Here is a 19,620-nt window from a genome sequence, read left to right as displayed (position 1 = left end):
GTTCATACAGAGAAGGATATGTGAGATGAGCTCCCTCTATTATAGTTGAATAAGACATGTGGGAATTTCTGATTTTGGTTTTTAAAGATATGTGACTGCGAATATTTATTGATTTTCAACGATTTGGATGCAGCTCAGTTATACTTGTATTGTGAAGTTTGTTATCTCTGTGTACGAAACAGCCAATGGATGTTGCCTGCTGACTATGCATGAGCTATCCACAGTGCATCCTTGACGTTTAGATTTTGTTTGCTGCTTAATAAAAGCAACAGCCAGGCCACCACAGCCGTATAGAGTTTCTGTCCCGTCCCTCCTTTGCTCTTTCCTGACAAGCCAGTCAACAGCCACTTGTGTTCACTTGCTTCCGGTTGGCGCTTTTGTATGTTGCATGCAGCAGCAGCAGCAGCAACACCAACACCACATCATCACCAGCAGCTTAAATAGCTGCCACCGACACAATTACACATGTAGCTCTCTCTATCTCCCTCTAGCTCCCTCTGCGTTTGCTGCAGGGTCAATGCTGCACAGACAGGGCGCTCTGCCTGTCCGAAGCATGTCTACGGCGGCCCCAGCTTGATTTGATTTAAAGAGAGCCATTTCTCATATAGTATGCAATTTATGTGCCTGGCGATGTGAGCGGCCATTAGTGCCATAATAATTGCATTATATTATTTTTTGTGCCGTTGGCCGCATGGTAATTGCATTGAATACGTACTGCAGATTCGACGGTCGGACTGGACCATTAGTAAGTAATGCTGAGCCCATCTCCGGTTATGGACTTTCCACGGCACTCAGCCTCACGAAAATAAGTAGCTTAAGACTGAAGCTTAGCAGCTTGGGTGTGGCCTGAGGGTGTATGGATATGCAATTGCAAGTGCAAGCTCTGTAATGGCGCCAAATGCTAAAGTCATGGCCTCGTAACAAAAGCACACAAGGATTGCACAAACAAGCAAACAAGCAAACAACAAAATAAACAAACGAACCGGCGAACATTAAAACAAAATAAAACAAACGACCAAGCCGCGTAAGCCAACAAAAGTTATCAAAAGTAATTATCAGAACAACAGTGACAGTGGAAAGGGGAAAGGGGAATGGGAAGGCGAAGGCGAAGGAGGGGATGAAAGCCAAAAACAATGACTGTTTGAATGTGCCATGCGTGTGCATATGTGAGCCTTAATTAAGTCAGACAACAAATGGCGGAGCACGACGCTTGAAAGGGCACCTTTAAATTGTCCAGCGGTACGATTTAAAAAGTGCCCCAAGAAACCATATTTAGGTTAAGGCTATAAAGAAGCTCTCAGAAATAGACAAAGTATGAAAATATTCATGCATGGAAGTTTTCCTAATCACTGATATATTTTTAATATCATATACCCAAAGGCTTATATGGCATACTTATTTAGCAGTTCACTTATATATTTAGACCCCACAAAGTATATATTTCTGAAAGGGTTTTCTGAAGACATACCCATGGGTCGAAATAAGAGCTTGAAAAAACCAAGTCGGTATCCAGGTTTCCCGAGGTCTGCCGAGGGACACATTTGCGTTAATATTGGTACCGAAAGGTTATTTAGCTCCCAATACCTACTATAGGGACACTTTGGAGCATATCTATAGCCGCACCCATGTTTTCAGTGTCTATGAAAGAAGGAGTTGAGATACAAAAATAATGCTAATACCGCTTGAAAGGGCATCAAAATAGGTAATAAAGAGATAATAAACAACAACACTTTCCTTGCACTATTTACAATTAAAATATTGTTTTCGGAAGGGTACATAACTATAGCCGCACCTCACTACATTAAAGAAAATAAAGGGAAATAAAAAGTAATTAATTTTTTTGGTTAAGTTTAATGTTGAGTGCAATTTCTTAACAGGAATTAACTGAAAAATTCGGTGTGACATACTGTCTACTAAACTTCTTAGACCCTTTTCTGAAAGCTCTTCCCAAGCCTTAATAATGGCTTCTTTTAGCTACCTAATATTGCCATATTTAGTATTTTGGCATTAATTTTTCGTACCAGCAGAGCCCACAAGTTATCAATTGGATTCATGTCCGGAAAACATGCAAGCCACTCGAAAGTAACGACCTTATTGGTTTCGAGCCAAGAATGCGTCTCACGGCTAACATGCATTGATACGATGTCCTTGTTGAAAAATATACTTCTTGGGTTTTTGAGATCTCAAAAAAGGCGTGATATTCGCTTTTAACATCTCCACGTACCCGGTGGAGTTCATTTAAGTACTTAACCAGAAATGTAATTTGTCGATAGGCAAAAACAGAATGAGAAACTAAAGTGTGTGGCTATAGTTATACCTTCCCGAAAAGAATATTTTAATATAACTGTCAATATTGCAAAAAAGTGTTGTTGTTTATTATCTATTTTTATGTGAAAGTTCTCTACCTGCTAGTACGCTTGGAAGGAGATGCCTTTGCAGGAATAAAGCTGTTTACAACATGTACTTGTGGTCAGCAATTAGAGGATCATACTATTACCGGATAGCCCTAAACATGATTATTATTCACACACTACAGTTAATGGTCATCATCAACAACTAATTTTTCGAAAGTGTTGCAGGAATGTTTTTAAATTGTCTCAAAATCAACTTTACTGTTGCGCCTAGATTTTCAGCTAATTTTCGATTTTCTGGTAGCTTGGACAGGTCGTCATAAGATGACATTTGTCCTTTCCAGTTCAAACATTTTTCCCTGGTCTTTACCATTTATTTAAATTTAAAAGTTAAATGAAAGGTGTACATGAACTAAAAGCTTACTATATATGCTAAGTAGTTAAGGGGATTTATTTACAGGCGTGCTGTGAATTTATGTTTTATGTTGCACCCACACAAGGCGTTTTAAAAGGATACAACCTTAAAAAAGCCACTCGCCGTAGTTCATATTGTAAAGCTAATACCACATTCACGGACATGTCCAGTGACATTTTGCAACAGACGGCCAGTTCTCATTCTCGTGATGAGAAGCCATTTTCAAGGACATCCAAAGTATCAGCGTCAGCGTCAACGGTGCGTATGCGCAACATAACAACCTAGAACAGTTTTGGCAGCTGGCTATGTAAATGAGCAGCAATTTCAGGGGCTACCCGGCAACCTTGAGGCTGTTGAAGTTTTACGTTGTAACTCTTATGTTTTTGTGAGCTTGCTTGCGGATGGAATGCAATAAAATGTGTGTTGCTAAAATATGCACAGACACATACATACATTTACATGCCGACGAAAATTAGCGGATTTTCTTTTCTGCCACTAACTGGCATTTGGCACATCACTGCTGTTGGTGCCGGGTGTGGAGTTAGACGATACTGCCTGGACACCTACCCTTTGATAGAGGGCCAGTTTATTCGTGATTAAAGGCCTTAAATATGTTGCACATACAAATGTATATTGTGTAGATCTCTAGGTTAGTACGCATGTATATACATAGTACAATGAAACGCAAGGATCGCAGAAATTATAAGAACTAGAATAACAAAACTTGGCATACAGATACTCCTGAGGCCGAGAAAGGGCATATATACACCCTCCCACTCCCCCGCTATTAACAATTTTCTATAACTCACTTCTTGGCATCTTTAACTTAAATTTGGTAGTCAATTTTTTTGGATTCATTTTTAAATTAAAATTTTTTTTTATAGCCTGTACCCAAAGGGTGAAAGGCTATACTAGTTTTGTGCGCATGTATGTAACACACAGAAGGAGGCGTGGCAGACCCCACAAAGTATATATATTCTTGATCAGGATGAGAAGCCGAGTCGATATAGCCTTGTCCGTCCGTCCGTCTGACCGTCTGTCCGTCTGTCTGTCCGTATGAACGCAAGGATCTCAGAAAGTATAAGGGCTAGAATAACCAAACTTGGTTTCCATATTCTCCTAAGACCGAGAAAGTACGAGTTTGAGTTTTTTTTTCGATGCACCCCCCGCAATGTGTTTTTTCTTATAACTTCCGTAATTCTCGGAATTTTGGTAGGTACATCCAGTTAGTACTAATGTGTCCGTATGCCAAATTTCATCATGATAGGTCAATTCTGAAGAAAGTTATAGCCATAAGTAAAATCGCTGCTCATGCGCTGCCTGCAGCTCTGTCGGCAGCGCTGCCCGCAGCTGTTGTTGTTGTTGCTGCTTTGGTTCAACTTTGTGCTGCATACATACACGCATATAAACACGCATAGGTACGTGATGTAAATGTATGCTGTTAAAACTGAACATAAACATGTATTCTAATTTAATTTAATTAATTAATTCATTCATTCATTTTTTTAATAATTTAATTAATTTTTTTTTTTAATTTTTCTTTTTTGTGGAGAGTACAGGCTATTTTACTGTCGGGCTTGCTCGACTGTAGCGTTCTATCTTGTTTAATTTTTGGGCTTTTCCTTCTTGTTTTATTTTATTTACTGTCACAAGAAGACCAAACTAAACCAACACGAATTTAATGCTCATAGTAACAATAACTTATGCCAAGCTTGCCGTCTGCGTTTGATCCGGACGATTTAAATCTCGAACTTGGCGCCACTAGCGTACGGATTACCGCCCGTCGATACGCCCGCTGAGGGCTAATAGCAAGCAACTGTTCTAGCTAGATCAAGGCTTCCACCGCAACCAGCTTCAAAGCTTCGACCCCAACCAACTTCAAGGATCCGTTCTGTTCTTCCAGTTCTTGCGGCTGACGCGGTTCTTTGTAATTAAATCGTTACATTTTTGGGCCATCGGCCCCTTTCATTCTCCATTGAAGGCCTATAAAGTGCGTTGAAATAAAGCTGAGTTGAACGGCGTAATTATTTTTGGCTCTGCTGTTGTCCGTTCTCCTTTGCTGCGTCGTGTTCCAGTGCCTCCAAATTAAATAAATATTATTTTTAATTCTGCACATGCTATAAACTTCTGTAAATTATTGTGATTATTGCAAGTCTTGAGGTTATCATTTAATAATTGAGTTCGCAAGGAAGATACATATGAATGCCAACACACACAATATAAAAGTATTTATATTTAAGTTAACAGTGAATGATCGATAGAATGAATCAAATAAAAAATTACTCACAATGGCAATAAGAAATGTATTTCCGATTTTTATTTAGGTTTAGTAAACCCTTTCGACATCAAAGAGCACTATTTTCAAAATATATTATTATCACTATAAAATTTGTATTAAAAGGTTTATATTTGCTACTCGCTGACATGAACAAAATTAAACATCGTGATAGCATTTTAAACAACCAATATCGGGCAATATTTGTTCCAATATTGGGTTGACTCAAAGCAATGGGAGTAGGGTCAGAAACTTAGTTATAATACAATACCCTTATCTCATTACAATATTCTTTGTTGTAAAATATAATAATGTTTGCTTTAAATATTGACAGTAAAAATCGAAAATAGGCAAGCAGTGGAACTGACAACAGCTCAATATTACATATCCAATAAGTACTCATGAAAGAAGTATAAAGTATATATTTGGTCTGAGGGATACTGCAGTATCACTGCTTAATCTCAATCTTGTACCTCTTGCTGAAGAAAATAATTTTCGCTTTATCCAATCGATGCTCATCTTAGTCGCTGATGGACATGTAAATGGTTTTAACTTTGAGCTTTGCATGAAAGTATAGGTCAGAAGATGCCTTAGTCGTAGAAAATACATTTAATTTATAGAATGTGGGCTATATAGTATGATCAGCTTGATGAGATGACTTCGTATATGACTTTCCGTTTACTTTCTACTTTCGCTACTTAAGCTGGCCAAGGGATTTTTGTATTGTTACAAAAACCCATTCAAAAGTATTTGCAATACCGTACAAGCAATTTTTATGTATTATATATATTATATGGCATTTATATGATGTAGATATAACGCTGGCCAAAGCTTTGTAATATTATTGAGTAGCACATAAATATTGTAGTGTCATTTGAAATTTTCTCTATGTATGTAAAGGGGAACCCCCATGTTATGGCTATTCATTATACCCTGTACCCAAAGGGTACAAGGGTATATTAGTTTAGTGCGAGTGCACATGGAACACACAGAAGGAGGCTTGGTAGACCCCACAAAGTATATATATTCTTGATCAGCATGACAAGCCGAGTCGATATAGCCATGTCCGTCTGTCTGTCCGTCTGTCTGTCTGTATGAACGCAAGGATCTCCGAAAGTATAAGAGCTAGAATAACCAAACTTGGTATACAGATTCTCCTGAGACCGAGAAAGGACGAGTTTGTTCATTTTTTCTGATCCACCCCCCCACTCCCCCCTATTAACGATTTTCTATAACTCCCGTAATTCTTGGAATTTTGAACTAAAATTTGGTAGTCACATTAGGTTAGTAATTATATAACCGTATACGAAGTCTCATTATGATAGAATGATCGGAAAGAAAGTTATAGCCATATAACCAGGCTCAATGCACACATACATACATATGTACAAGTACACAAACACGCAGAGACACGATTCTGATGTAATTGTAAATGTATGTATGCATGCATGGAATATTTTATATTTAATTTAGTTAATTAATTAAATTAATTTAGTTAATTAATTAAATTTAATTAATTAATTAATTTAATTACTTTTTTGTGGGGTGGTACAGGGTATTTAAGAGTTGAGCCTGCTCGACTTTAGCATTCCTTTTTTGTTTTATTATTATTATTTAATAATAATATAATAATAATAATATTTAATAATCATATTCTTAACATGGACAAGATATGTGCAAAAGAAACAAAGGGCAAAAGCATTTTTATTAATCACGAGGTCATAAACAATGTTAGTGTTAGAGGAACCATCTTATACTACTCCGTAAATGTGGGCATATGCTTTGTCAGGCGTGCACTATATATGTTCATATCTTTGCATATACAAGTATATATAATTTTTTATATATAATATATGCATTTATTTTTGTGCCAGAAAGGTCATTGAATTGTAAACAAAACTAGCCCGCAACCAAGCCTTTTATTTTCATACTTACATCTTACCATCTTTGAATATATTTAATTGGCGTTTTTTATTCAAAATGTCAAATTGCTTTGGCCTTGAGCCAAATCGCGGCAAAGTTAAGTCCGAACCACAAAAGCAGCTGAAAACAAAAACGAGAAATTTACATAAAAGCGCTGATAAAAGAGTGAGCTTAGCAATTTGTCACTGTAACGCCTAGGCTTGAGGGGCGTAAAGCGTAGAGTGTGGGGCGTGGCACGAGGTGACTTGAAGACATCGCCTGAAGATGCCCCAATACATGAAAATTAGCCGCTTCGAGCTCTGCGCTAATTTGTGAAGGTACCGGCGCCATAAATATCGAAAGTGTGTTGATTATTAATGAAGCGATGTATAAGCCACAAACTGGAGACCCCGTGGACGATACCCATTGAAGGGGGCTTAGGCAAATGGCATGCAAGTGGCGTGCTAGACGAGTCAATCAATCAAAAGTTTGGGTAGCGGGCGTGCGTTGGCAGCTGCTACAGCTTTTTGCCGGTTTTTACATTGGCCGTCATCATTTGGCCGACAACATAACACTTGTATGTATGTATTATTATAAAGTAAATCTTTATTAACACTGCGTTGTTGGTGTTGCGTGCGAGTGGCTGATGACAACGACGACCAGAAATTGGCGCGCTATCTTACCTTGAGTGTATTATGTACTCGTACATACATACATATGTATAATATATTGATTTCATCAACAACGAAAAGGCATAAAGAGCAAAATCTTGTATTTTTCAGGTTTTTATTTTGATTTGACTCAAGCATGTAACCGAAGCATCAGTAATACTTATAGCAGTATCGAAATCATGTCAATACAAATGAAAAGCAGCCACAAACAAACAATACAAATTGTACGTAACTATACATACATATGTCAAACGTTTATTTTGGAAATAGACGACGAAACTAAGGAAAGTCGCGAGTGAATGTGAAAGAGCCCGAATTGAAAGTGGGAACGTGCAAGGCGGACGGATGTACAGTGGGTCACAATAAAAGAGCGACCTACAAAAGCAAATACCAAGCAGAGAACAATTTTTGAAAGAGAGATTCAATCGTTTCAGTCGAATCCACAAATATGTTCTGAAACTGTAACCATGTAATGCCACGAAACCGACATCTGGTTGGAAATATTATTATATTTATGATATACTTGTATATTTATATTTAAATTACATACATTAAGCTGCATATTATAAGCTAAGCTATACATTAATTAACTTTTTTTACTTATTCCGAAAAATATAATTTAGTAAATAGGAAATGAAATGTAATATTAAGCTTTTTGTATTTTATTGCTTAGTGGTATTTAAGAAAGGCTCTGCATGTAGTTGTTTTACTAATTTCTAATTTAAAATTTTATCGAAATTTTGACATGGGCTCCAAAATTATTTAACAAATTCAACTGCCTGAAAATTAATTCAATGGGCGAGCTATTATCAGCTGGAAATAAATCTAAGATTTAAACTATTTGAAATCAAAGCGACTAATTTCTGTAAGCGAAATGACATAAGTATCTTTAATTAAAAAGACAGTTTTATTAGACCATTTATTATTATTATTATTATTTTTTTATTAGACCATTCGAGGGATAGAATTATATTTATCATATTATTAAATTTTATGTTTAGTGTTAATGAAGCTAAAAATGATTTTGATTAGCCACTATAAAAGCTGTGTCATTTTAAAGCTTATCCTTTATACATCAAGCCTTAATATTCATTTTATCTATGTATATACAAGTAATGCTCTGATCTGATTTGGTCGGAACAGATATGTTATACTGAAAATTATGTAAGTACGTACATATGGCAAATGCAATAAAATACATTCTTCACTTTGTTGGTTAAATGCAAAGAATACTTTAAATTAAAGAGGCGTTTGACTAAAATCGAAATCAAACCTTGAGCAGCAATCAGGAATACCCCTTTTATCTATGTCTGACAGGAAAAAGCGTTGAGCAAAGCTTAAGCTATATAACCACAAAACTATGGAAAAAGTAGTGCTTCAGATAGACAGACTTCGCGAGCACTCCTCGCAACCAATAATATGAAAAATTTGCCAATTATGAGGGCCGATTACGCGGTCCAAATTTAAAAATCCGCAGTATCCGATGAACCACTGTACCTACATTGCCACGTTATAGCGACTTTTTATCCAAAGGGTGCCACAAACATACTACACAACGTAATGGACCGCCACTTACTTCCTCGTAAGTGCAAAAAACAACTACAAACCTATAATAATATCAACAACAATGCGAGCGGCGACTTTCAATTTGCACAGAGCTTCACATAAATTGCATAATGGAACCAAAAACAGCTAAATCAACAAAAACTATAAAAAGTGAATTGAAGTAAGGGGAGTAGCAATGCAACGATGCGCAACCAATGCCACAAAGTCGTGCGCCTTTATCACAGGTTTCTGGCCTTTTCTTTTGGCCAGGCCCGATCAGACCTGTCCAGGCGTTCACCGGACCGCGTGTGCACCGGAAACTGGTTGCAAGTTGACCAACTGACCTTGGGGTGCCGCAGAGCCAGCGACAACGACAGCGATGAGGCAGAGACAGAGGCTGTAAAACTTACGCAATGCATCTGAGCGTAGGGCTTAGTGCACTGCTCGAATACAAGCATTGCTCACACGCATAAATCTTTAGATAAACAAACTGCAGCCGTCGTTGTGAAAAGCGATTGCAAAATTCCCATCATCGTTTGAAATCCAAACCTACTAGTACGTGTATGCTGCAAACCCGATCAGAGTGTGAAGAAGCGGAGGCGATGGCGGCATTAGCGACGAGGCGAAGATCGCAGCTTGTCAAATGTAAACAACAAATTGAAGCAACTTTTTGGCCAGCTCCGGCGTCGGCGTCGTCGTCGGCGTTGGCGACGTTGTCGGCGCCTCTGCCTGCCTGCAGCTGCCAACTGCGGCAGAGCACACTTTCAAGTGCGATATAAAAGCGCGCCACCGACGCAGCCAACAAGCCAAAGTAAAAAGTACACTTGCAGCGCGCATAGCAAGAAAAGCAGCTCGGGAAACGTTCGAACCGAAGTCTACACACAATACACTAAATTCAAAAAAATCGAAAAATGTTCAAATTCGTGTTGGTTGCCGGCCTCTTGGCCACCGTCGCCTTTGCTGCGCCACTTGTGAGTGCAAAGAAAAAAGCTTGATTTATAAAATACATGTACAGTACAGTAAGAGATTGTGACATTTGGTGCCAAATTTATTGAATGTTGTTACTGCTTGTAAATGTTGCCCAAGTCTAGCTGCGCATGCACATTGGTCGCTTGGTGGAGCGGTCCATTCCGCACTTCTCGAAGCTGTTGCACTTGACGTTGCCGCAGTAGATGCCCGTGGCGCCGCCAGCTGCAACGCAAAGAACAAACAATTTTAATCCGCCCCCTGAAATGCTGAAATTCATAGCATGCATGTCGCACTCACAGTTTTTGCTGCTGAAGGGCGAGCTGTTGCCTCCCGAATTCCCCAGAAGGTTCGGCTGTACGCAGCTCCGGCTATTGCACAAGTTCGGGCAGCACTTGCCCCCAATGGCGCTGCACTCGCTGTCGTGCAGGCACTTGGGCGTGCAGTTCTGCACCTTCGTCGAAGAGGGGCAGTCTGCAGGGATTGTTGCAGGGATGGATGAAATAGACCAGTTTATCAGAGCTAGAGTTAATTCAACATACCACCGGCCCCCAAAGTTGTGGCCAAACAGGCGCTAATCACGAGCAACGCGAGCATCAGGTGGTTTCCTTTGTTAGCTGTGATTTTTGTGGAGAGAGTTTCAGCAACAGCTTCAGCTTTAGCTTTTTTCCGCATTTTTGCTTGCTACCTACCCATTTTGTTGGTGTATAGTACGAGTATAGTATATGTATCTATGTACGAGTATATCTTGTTCGACGTCCGATCCGTTGCTTCAATCACTTACGACTGAAGCGGCTCGCTTTATATGCCAGCGATCGTCAATGATGTTACTTGTTTGCCCAGGCGGACCAAGCCACACAACAAGTTTTGGTTTTATTTATTTATTTTTCATTTTTTTATTGTTTTGCTTTGCTTGAAACGCAACAACTATACAACATTTATCAATTTAACGGCCGTGCACTTCGATGTGAGCTGTAGGCGGTAGACATAGACCCTACCAAGTTGGAGGTAGTAGTATTGGAATGAGATATTTTGAGCCTTTTATTATCATTCAGAATTGAAACGATTTTCTTTTCCATAAATTATAGAACCAATCGAAGAAAACAAGTTCAGCAATAGCGAATATGAGACTACTTATTGGTGCTTGCAATCATTTTCCAAGGTTTATTAAAATGTATACATCTTCAGTATAAATTAAAATTTAGATATCGCTGTAAGTGTAGCGCATATCTGGATCTTCTTCTGAGAATTGAGCACTTGTCGCACTAGTGTATAGCACATACGAATATGTATGTACGTACACGTATAGATACAATATTTCAATTGCGTTTTCCGCTCATTCACTTAAGAACGGCCCCTATAACGACCTAAGAAAAATAATTAGAAATGCGTCACACACTATACACTCATGCAAAATGGCAAGTAAACAAGATTTGCAATTTAAAGTCGTCTCCGTTGAGTGAAGGGGCACTGATGGGGAGCAGGTGCGATGCAGAGATTACACGGTAATCGCAAGGCAAGCAATAATGCCGCAGCTAATATCCATAGGAGATTTAGCATCTACATATATCACCGGTAGCTCTACCTATCTGCTCTAAGCACATTTTATTTATTCCCTATGAGGTCGTCCAAGCTCCGCCACACACCGTGAATCCTATGAATAGCATATATACTTGTATACTTGTATATGTACATACATACCTACGTATGTATGTTTTTAATTCCGATTTCAGCTGCTACTATTGTTCTCAAATTTCCAAGTCATGAATTTATTCAAATTTAACAAACGAAAAGATTTTCCTCGTAAAAACCTATTTATAGCTCTTACACTTTTAAACAAATTTATTAGTTTGTATGAAGCGTATTTTGCTGTTCTGCAACACACAAGCATTTTTTCATTTATCACAAAAATTAAAAGCTCTAGGTTCACATTTTAAAGACGAGAAGAATGCTTAAACCGTGCCAGTCTGCTTTTCAAATACTCTGCATCCGCGCTTCAACCAGTCAACAACAAAAAATCTCAAGGTGTCACGAAACTCATAATTACCGAGGTTGCTTAAGATATCTTTACGATTGAATTTTACACAATTGATCCAATAATATATAACTCTATGTATATAGAAGTATAGGCTTCCTTACATTTCATTTGCATTCTTAGATATACTATATAGTAGATACATCTAAGATGCCAATTATGGAGATGGCAAAATTAAATTGTAGCCAAAAGTTTCTTGTGGGGAAGTGTGGAGCTGCATCGAACATATACGAGTACACGTCCTTTCCCGGATTAGGCAATCGTTTGTACCAAGTTTGGAGACTCTAGCTCATACAAAAATCCGACTAATACAGGTTATACCAATTTTAAAAACTTGTTTAGTCATTTACGTCATTACTTACCGTCGTATTTCCAATATAACCCACATTGCGCATACGGCTGCCAGTGAAGCACTGACAATTCATATATCGCCCCCACAAAGTATATATATTTATAATTAAGGGGACAAGCCGAGTCGATATAGCCATGTCCGTGTGTATGGACGCAAGGAGCTCATAAGTGTGTATAGGCTAGACTTAGACTCAGTCTTGATATAATTAGGATAAGGTCAGAGTTACAGCTTGGGGAGCTATTGCTATAGAATAATCATCGTATGTCAATAATCCAAAGACTAGACTTTTACAAAACCGATCAGCAATTATAATATTTTTTTTTCGCTTTTTTGGGAGTGGGTACCGGGTATTTAACGGCTCTAGCGTTCACTCTGGTTTTATATTAGTGTATTCGCATAACCTCCAATTAGGTTAATGAGCTTAGTAGCTTGACAGGTTTAAAGGCACGGCGTATGTTTTGTATGCTAAATAGGGGGCGTGTCATTGGTGTCATTGAATATCAATATTTATACGTGTTCTTCCTCTATTCGCAAATTCAGACTCCCGAAGAAGAAGAAGACAAACGGGAAATGGAACGGATACAAAATGAAAGCGCACAGTATTCCTTTGACTCCAATATTGACGACGGTATTAATGACGGTACCCTTCGACGAGAGGAGACACGCGACGGCACAAAAGTGACGGGCAGTTACAGTTACAGCGACGGGTATGTCCATCGCACCGTGTTCTACGAGGCTGATGAAAATGGCTATCGCGTGATTAAAGAAGATACCAAGGAAATTGGCGAAGGTCCCCAATTCAATGCCGATGGTCAGGCTGATGTAGAGGGCTCTCTAATTGGCAAATACTCGATCAAGCTGGATAAAGATATGGAGGACAAACACTACAAGGACATACGCTCGTAGGGAGAGAGAGGTCGGAAATGCATCCTAGCATTTAGAAATAGACTGAATACATCGTAAAAGTCAAACTCTTGTTGTGTTTTTTTATCAAACTTAAAATAAACGATGAGCTTAATAGTAACAAAAAGAATCAATTATTGTCAAGGTGATTGCTGTTTATAAACAAATTAAGTTGAAGGTACACGCAAAAGGACTATTTGGAGCATTTTCTCTCTAATGTGATGAACCCAAGCTAGGACACGCGAAAACCGATAAAAAAAAATGTCACCAATCGTCCGCCTCAGGATATAGAACACCGGCAGAAAAAACATTATGAATATTCAATTTGGATCCACTACTTGTTATAAATAAATAAGTTTTTATTAAAAAACTCCTCTTAAATCAACTCTTTTCTATAAAAGCTGTATGATGTTGTGATCTATACTACAAGAAGACTCAACACGATGGCTCTAGGATGGTTAAAATATGGTGCGAGGATATGCAACCTGTATCCCAAAAGTGCATTTCTTTCCAATCACTTCTGAGATCCACTACTAGGAACCACTACTCATTTCAAATGATAACTGATCATGCTATTTTAAAATATTCGAACATAGAAGGACGTATGTAAGTAGTTCTTGAAATTATAATCCTTACTCATTATTGACACATATTACGCAAGTGTTTAAATAGTATAGTTTTTAATAAAGCATATTGTTAGACAACTTTATCTATAAAGCGCACATACTTGGTATTTGTGTTGCATGTACCGCAACCTACACCGCAATTCTATTTGTTAAATAACCCTAGACATCCTCCTGCACACATTCCATGGAGTTATTCGTCGAATGCGTTATAATCAAAGCCTTCTCCGAGTCGGTCAAATTGATAAACTTGTGCTTAGACTCGAGCTCCTTCTGAATGGATGATAGTAGATCTGGGGAGCCCCGACCTGGCTTGACTGAGGCAGCATCCATGCACAATACATCATTGTGACCACTCACATCCAATGTAGGCTCCACAATGGTCTCCATTTGCGACGAATGTCTCTTACGACGCATGCGCTTAGAGCCGCGGGTGATGAGCATGACCGCTGGTGACTCGTAGGGTAGTGCCTGTATGACTGTCTGAAGCAGCTTAGGCGGCGTCTCTGGTGTCTTTGGATTACCGATAACCACGTCTGCCTGCAGTGCACTCCTGGCCCGCTCCCGCTCTTCCTCGCGTTCTCTTGCCGCATTCTTTCGCATCAGCTGGCGCGCCCTCTTTTTGAGAATGGCTTGGGCATTGGGATAGTAAGCGATGACCTAAATTGCATATGAAGCCAATTATTTTAGGTACGATGTGCTTTGTTTGATTTTACCTCGCTTAGGTCTGACTTTGAGAGCACAAACAGATTGGAATAACCTCTGGAGCGTACATCGGCGGTTCGCCGATCAGCGCCATTAATTCCAAGTAAGCTGATCTCTCCGAAAACAGACCCTTCGGTTAGTGTGGCCAGCACCACGTCGCTACTCGGACCTCCCATAACCTGCACCTGGCCGAGCTTAACGATGTACATTTCGCGACCCACCTCGCCCTTCCGGCACACAAAGTCACCCGGAAGAAAGGTAACAGCGCGCAGCTTGAGCACCAGATCTCGAAGCAGTGCTTCTTCGCAGTCGGCGAAGAGCTGCACCTTTGAAAGCGTGTGAATGTGCACTGAAATGGCTATATCTGTCTTTAGATTGATAGGTAAGGCATCCAGAATGTTGGACTCATCTGTAATAAATCTGGTAATCATACGCTCCCAGAGCTCTCTGTATATTCTGTATTTACCTAGAGTGCGTTGTTGCTCCCAGGTGAAACGAAACCACATCTTGACACGTGATTGCACCTCGTGTGATAAATTCAAACGTCTCATGTACTCCAGAGTCTCGTCCTCTAGCTGTCGATACTCGTGCTTGTTACGCGTGGCCGTTGAGATAATGTCGCGAATCTGACCAATGAGCAACGCAAAAACGAAGACGCCCATTAACCAGGCCACCGTCATGAAGACATACTCCCCCAAACGCTCCGGCTTAGGATTTTTTCCAATAGAGGTGGCCGTCTTGGTGGCGAATGCAAAGCAGCGAACATAAGGATGACCCTTACCGCTGAAGACCCAACGATTTTGTCCCAATCCTTGGTAGTCGCTGTAAGCATAGTAAAGAGCGGCTGTGATGTGTATCATGTACAGCATGTAGGTCAGCGTCTTCGCTACACGCACCTGGAATGAGCTCCATTAATTAGGAACCGCGGCAATCGTTCAGATCTAAAAAGTAACTTACGAAGTGTGGTGAGGAAATTACACGATCTAGCAGACGAAACACCTCCCAAAAGCTTTGAATCTTGAAGAAGCGTGGAAAACGTAGCCAAACGGCGGCCGTTCCATATTTTAGGTAGAACAACTCTAATGGCAACAGTGCTAAGAGATCCAACTGTAAAAGAAACAGAGACACACTGGGTAGATATTTAATCGTTATTTGCATCTAGATCTGACATGACAGAGAAACCACAATGAATGGTAGAGTCAAGCGGGCTCAACGCTTAAATACCCTGTACTCTGAATGGCAAAGACTAAGAAAAATTCATAAAATCAGTGGGGAAAAACACAATTACCAGGTTTGGTTAATCTAAAATTTATACATTCTGAGATCGACTCGCCTTATCAGGGATATGGTTTTTATACCCTGTACCCGTAGGGTAAAAAGGGTATATTAGGTTTGTGCAAAGTATGTAACATGCAGAAGGAAGCATCTCCGACCCCATAAAGTATATATATTCTGAATCAGCATGACGAGAGAAATCGATCTAGACATGTCCGTCCGTCCGTCCGTCTTTCCGTCTGTCCGTCTGTCCGTCCGTCTGGATGAACGCGAGGATCTCAGAAACTATAAAAGCTAGAATAACCAAAGTTGGCATCCAGATTCTCCTAGGTCCGAGAAAGGACGAGTTTATTTTATTTTTTGGAATTTTCCCCCCCTTCCCCCGCTACAGAATTTCGTCAATAGCGTCCACATTTCATATGCTACCTAAATCAAACTTTGCACACATAATTTATATATAATTGTCTACTGTTGTTTAAAATTTCATTCAATTCGGTAAATTCTAAGAAAAGTTATTAGCGAAACAAATTCTCGCCAGTACAACCCCCCCAAACTGCAGCGACAAGTTCGCTCTTCTTCTTCCTCTTTTTGCTGCTGCTATGGGCGCATATAACTCAGTGACGGAAGTTTACCTGGGTACCTGTCGGGCTTGCTCGACTGTAGCGTTCTCTCTTGTTTATACATTTACACTTAACTAGTATCCCCTTTTATCCTTTGGGTGCAGAGCTTAACAATTCTGAATATGCCGTGCTCAGTAAGTGCTTGAAAATCTTCTTTTTACTAGCCAATGGAATTACAGCTCTTGAGCCACGGATAAGAAGAGCTGTAGTTCGGCAACCACTTAGACCCAATCTTGATATAAATGGAATAAGGTTAGGGTAAGAGGTTGGGAGCTATTGTCATCGAACGTCAATAATTTAAAGATATAATTTTCTCTACCAATATTAGATCAAAAACTGTAATACTATTACCACTTCCCTTTCCTCTTAGATCTTCGGTTAAAGTTAGAATGATAGCAATGGGTGTGGAAGTTCCACGAGTGCCTCTGATATGCTTAGACACAATACTTACCTTGAATTGAAGCTTTCGCATATAATTTTTCCGCGTCAGATTCTTGTTCTTCACCCAAAACCCTTCGAACAGATACATGACGCGATGCTTGAAAAACACCACGTCCAGCAAATATATAATGTCTGCGCAGAAATCACAGGCCAGCCAAATATTCGTGTTCTGCTGATTCTGAAAGGGAAAGGCCGCACGGAGTGGAATAACCCAGGCATTATACAGGAACGACAGTGAGACCACACAAAGCCAAGAAATATAGATTTTGCCCTGCGGATCAAGTGTACGCTCATCATTGTTGGCGCCACACAAACTGGAGCAAAGCCAGACATTGGAGCGTGGTGTATCGGCCTCGAAGAGACGGCCGCGATGTGGCGATTGTCCGGCGGGCACCAGACGAACCTTGTGCTCCGGAGAAGGATGCAGGGTCTTGGTACTTGCATGCAATGTCGGCGGTGGGGGTGGCGATGATGAACCTGCGCTGCTTGAGGGCGTGGGTGGCTGTTCAATACGCGACTTGACTTTGTTGGCTCGCGCCGTAAATCGTCTAACCAAATGGCGCACCTGATCGCGCAAGAACTTTTGACTCTGAGAATCTAGGCTACCAGCACTACTTAAGCGTTGACTGTGCATCGTGGACATGGCTGTGGGCACATCTTCATCAGCTTCAAGGACAGCTACAATTTCACTGGTGTTCAGGGAAGGCGAACGAACTGCACGGATATTGCGGTCTTCGTTCTGCAGTTCAGGTGACTCATTGTAGCATATTTGCACATCCTGTTCGTCGTCGTCCACATCGAAGACGGCCTGCGAAACGCTGTCGCAATGGTCCGGCTCCTTTGGGATTATCACCTGTCCCGTGGCTGCCGTCAGTTCCGCTTGACGTTGCACCTCCAGGGGCACAGCGCCCGGTAGTGGAGTCAGATCTATAGCCTCTGTCGTTGCTCTGCCACGACCGGTCAAGACACGTCGTACACTCGCCGGACTGACTAGTGGCTTTTCGTGCTCATATCGGAGAATCTTTTTAACTAATGCATGTGTGCTCTCAATATTGTTCGCCTGTTTCTCGGCTTCCACGCACCCAATGCGTCCGTTGCGAAGATACAATCGGGAATAATAGAAGTGGGGACTATTCGGGCGCTGGCGTCGCTGCGGTACCTTGTAGGCATTGATCTTGTAGGTCACTTTCTTAGTTGGGCTGGGCGTCTTGTTCTCTTTGTTGGGGTAGTCACGCTTACGTTTTATTTGCTCCTTGGCCTGCTCTACTTGCTTTTCGCGCTGCATTACCTGCTCCGTGGCGGTCAGAAACTGCTCGATCTCTTTGATATCCTTAGAAATCTCCTCCAAACTTCGTCGAACATGCGCCTGCTGCTCGCCGGGAGTGGAGTAACGTCGCTCGCCATTGCGACCCGTGCACGGCTGGGTGTTGATCACGTTACGGATGAAAGCATGTCGCTCTAGTGTTTCGCTAAATCGCGGCGCCTGCGGTGAAGTGGCCATGCGCTTCAGCTGGGCGTGCTCCACGGAGAAATCGTCGTACGGGAAATTTTCCAAAATGTTGGGCGATGATTTCAGCAAAGCTGTGCTGGCAGCCAGTTCCTCTCTCTCCGCTTTTGCGTTGAACTAGACAGAAAGATAAATGTTTCTATGAGTTGAGCGACTTGGACGCGCGTTCGCCTTGGCGAGTGGTCAGTAACTGAGCAAGGCAAGCAAGCCAGCGGGCCAGCAAGCCAGACAACAACACGCAAATGTAATAAAAAAGCAAATGTGGGAGGCTAGCAGCTATAGTTGGCAGTCGCCAGTCGTGCCTCGCATTCTAATTACATTGACTTTAGCCGGCCAGGCATGAGCTCTACTCGCACAATCAGCCTTAATCGATTAACCGCTGCCTGGACACATTCATAAGGCATCTGACGGACTGATTGCGTGCTCCAAGGACATTCAACTCACGACCCCCGTGCTCCCCCTATTTACTCACCTTACCAAAACGACCCATACTGGCCATGTTGTTTTGCAGTCTGCGCTTTCGCGAGTTCACTGCAAAGTTCAGGGTCGTGGCAGGTTCTGAACTCGAGGCTTCTCCACAATTGAAGTGTTGGTGTTGCTTGCTGTAGTTGTGGGCGGTACACACAGCCCAGATTGATTAATAGCAATATATTCAGAGCATTGGGCTTATCAAAGTACTTTGTTAGCATATGCTCGCGAATATTGATTTTTCACTTCCAAGTATATACTATACTTGTACATATGTACATACATAAGTACATATATTCTGAACGATGGCACCCGCAACTTCAACTTATCTAACAACCCAAAATTCAACAGGTGTGCGACGAAGTTCTATAAATTACCCTTACATCTAACCAGATCTTAGGTGTCTCGACATTTTTTCACACAAACTTTAAATAATTCAGAAACAAATTGGACTCCTTCTGGTTGCACTCAATTACGCAGCACTCTATGCAAAGTTTGCACGTTTCAACTCGTCCGCTGGCTGCACTTCTCTTCACTATGTAACAACCAAATTACTGGACTGGCAG

At 40.8% G+C, this 19,620-nt stretch overlaps 3 protein-coding genes across 3 annotated transcripts; 1 reads left to right on the top strand and 2 right to left on the bottom strand.

Moving 5' to 3' along the window:
- The first annotated feature begins 9,991 nt into the window (after nucleotides 1–9,991).
- LOC115633741 (cuticle protein 21) lies at nucleotides 9,992–13,545 on the top strand. The gene is made up of 2 exons (XM_030531215.1): nucleotides 9,992–10,130; nucleotides 13,053–13,545. Exons 1-2 carry the CDS (start codon nucleotides 10,071–10,073, stop codon nucleotides 13,416–13,418), a joined length of 426 nt encoding a protein of 141 aa, XP_030387075.1. The 5' UTR covers nucleotides 9,992–10,070; the 3' UTR covers nucleotides 13,419–13,545.
- On the bottom strand, nucleotides 10,155–10,950 carry LOC115633742 (WAP four-disulfide core domain protein 2). Its single transcript, XM_030531216.1, has 4 exons — nucleotides 10,818–10,950; nucleotides 10,668–10,742; nucleotides 10,426–10,599; nucleotides 10,155–10,350 (listed from the first exon to the last, which is right to left on the bottom strand). The coding sequence occupies exons 1-4, from the start codon at nucleotides 10,819–10,821 to the stop codon at nucleotides 10,247–10,249; spliced, it is 357 nt and encodes a 118-aa protein (XP_030387076.1). The 5' UTR covers nucleotides 10,822–10,950; the 3' UTR covers nucleotides 10,155–10,246.
- A 531-nt stretch (nucleotides 13,546–14,076) lies between the features above and the next one.
- On the bottom strand, nucleotides 14,077–19,552 carry LOC115632093 (cyclic nucleotide-gated cation channel beta-3). The gene is made up of 6 exons (XM_030529072.1): nucleotides 19,059–19,552; nucleotides 17,090–18,703; nucleotides 15,701–15,850; nucleotides 15,210–15,639; nucleotides 14,755–15,152; nucleotides 14,077–14,698 (listed from the first exon to the last, which is right to left on the bottom strand). The coding sequence occupies exons 1-6, from the start codon at nucleotides 19,083–19,085 to the stop codon at nucleotides 14,201–14,203; spliced, it is 3,117 nt and encodes a 1,038-aa protein (XP_030384932.1). The 5' UTR covers nucleotides 19,086–19,552; the 3' UTR covers nucleotides 14,077–14,200.
- Between the last annotated feature and the right edge of the window lie 68 nt (nucleotides 19,553–19,620).

This window comes from Scaptodrosophila lebanonensis, unplaced genomic scaffold (assembly GCF_003285725.1).
Source record: "Scaptodrosophila lebanonensis strain 11010-0011.00,11010-0021.00 unplaced genomic scaffold, SlebRS2 tig00000001-arrow-pilon, whole genome shotgun sequence".
Lineage (NCBI taxonomy): Eukaryota > Metazoa > Arthropoda > Insecta > Diptera > Drosophilidae > Scaptodrosophila > Scaptodrosophila lebanonensis.
The sequence above is the reverse complement of the archived record's forward strand: the minus strand, read 5'-3'. Positions and strand labels throughout refer to the sequence as shown.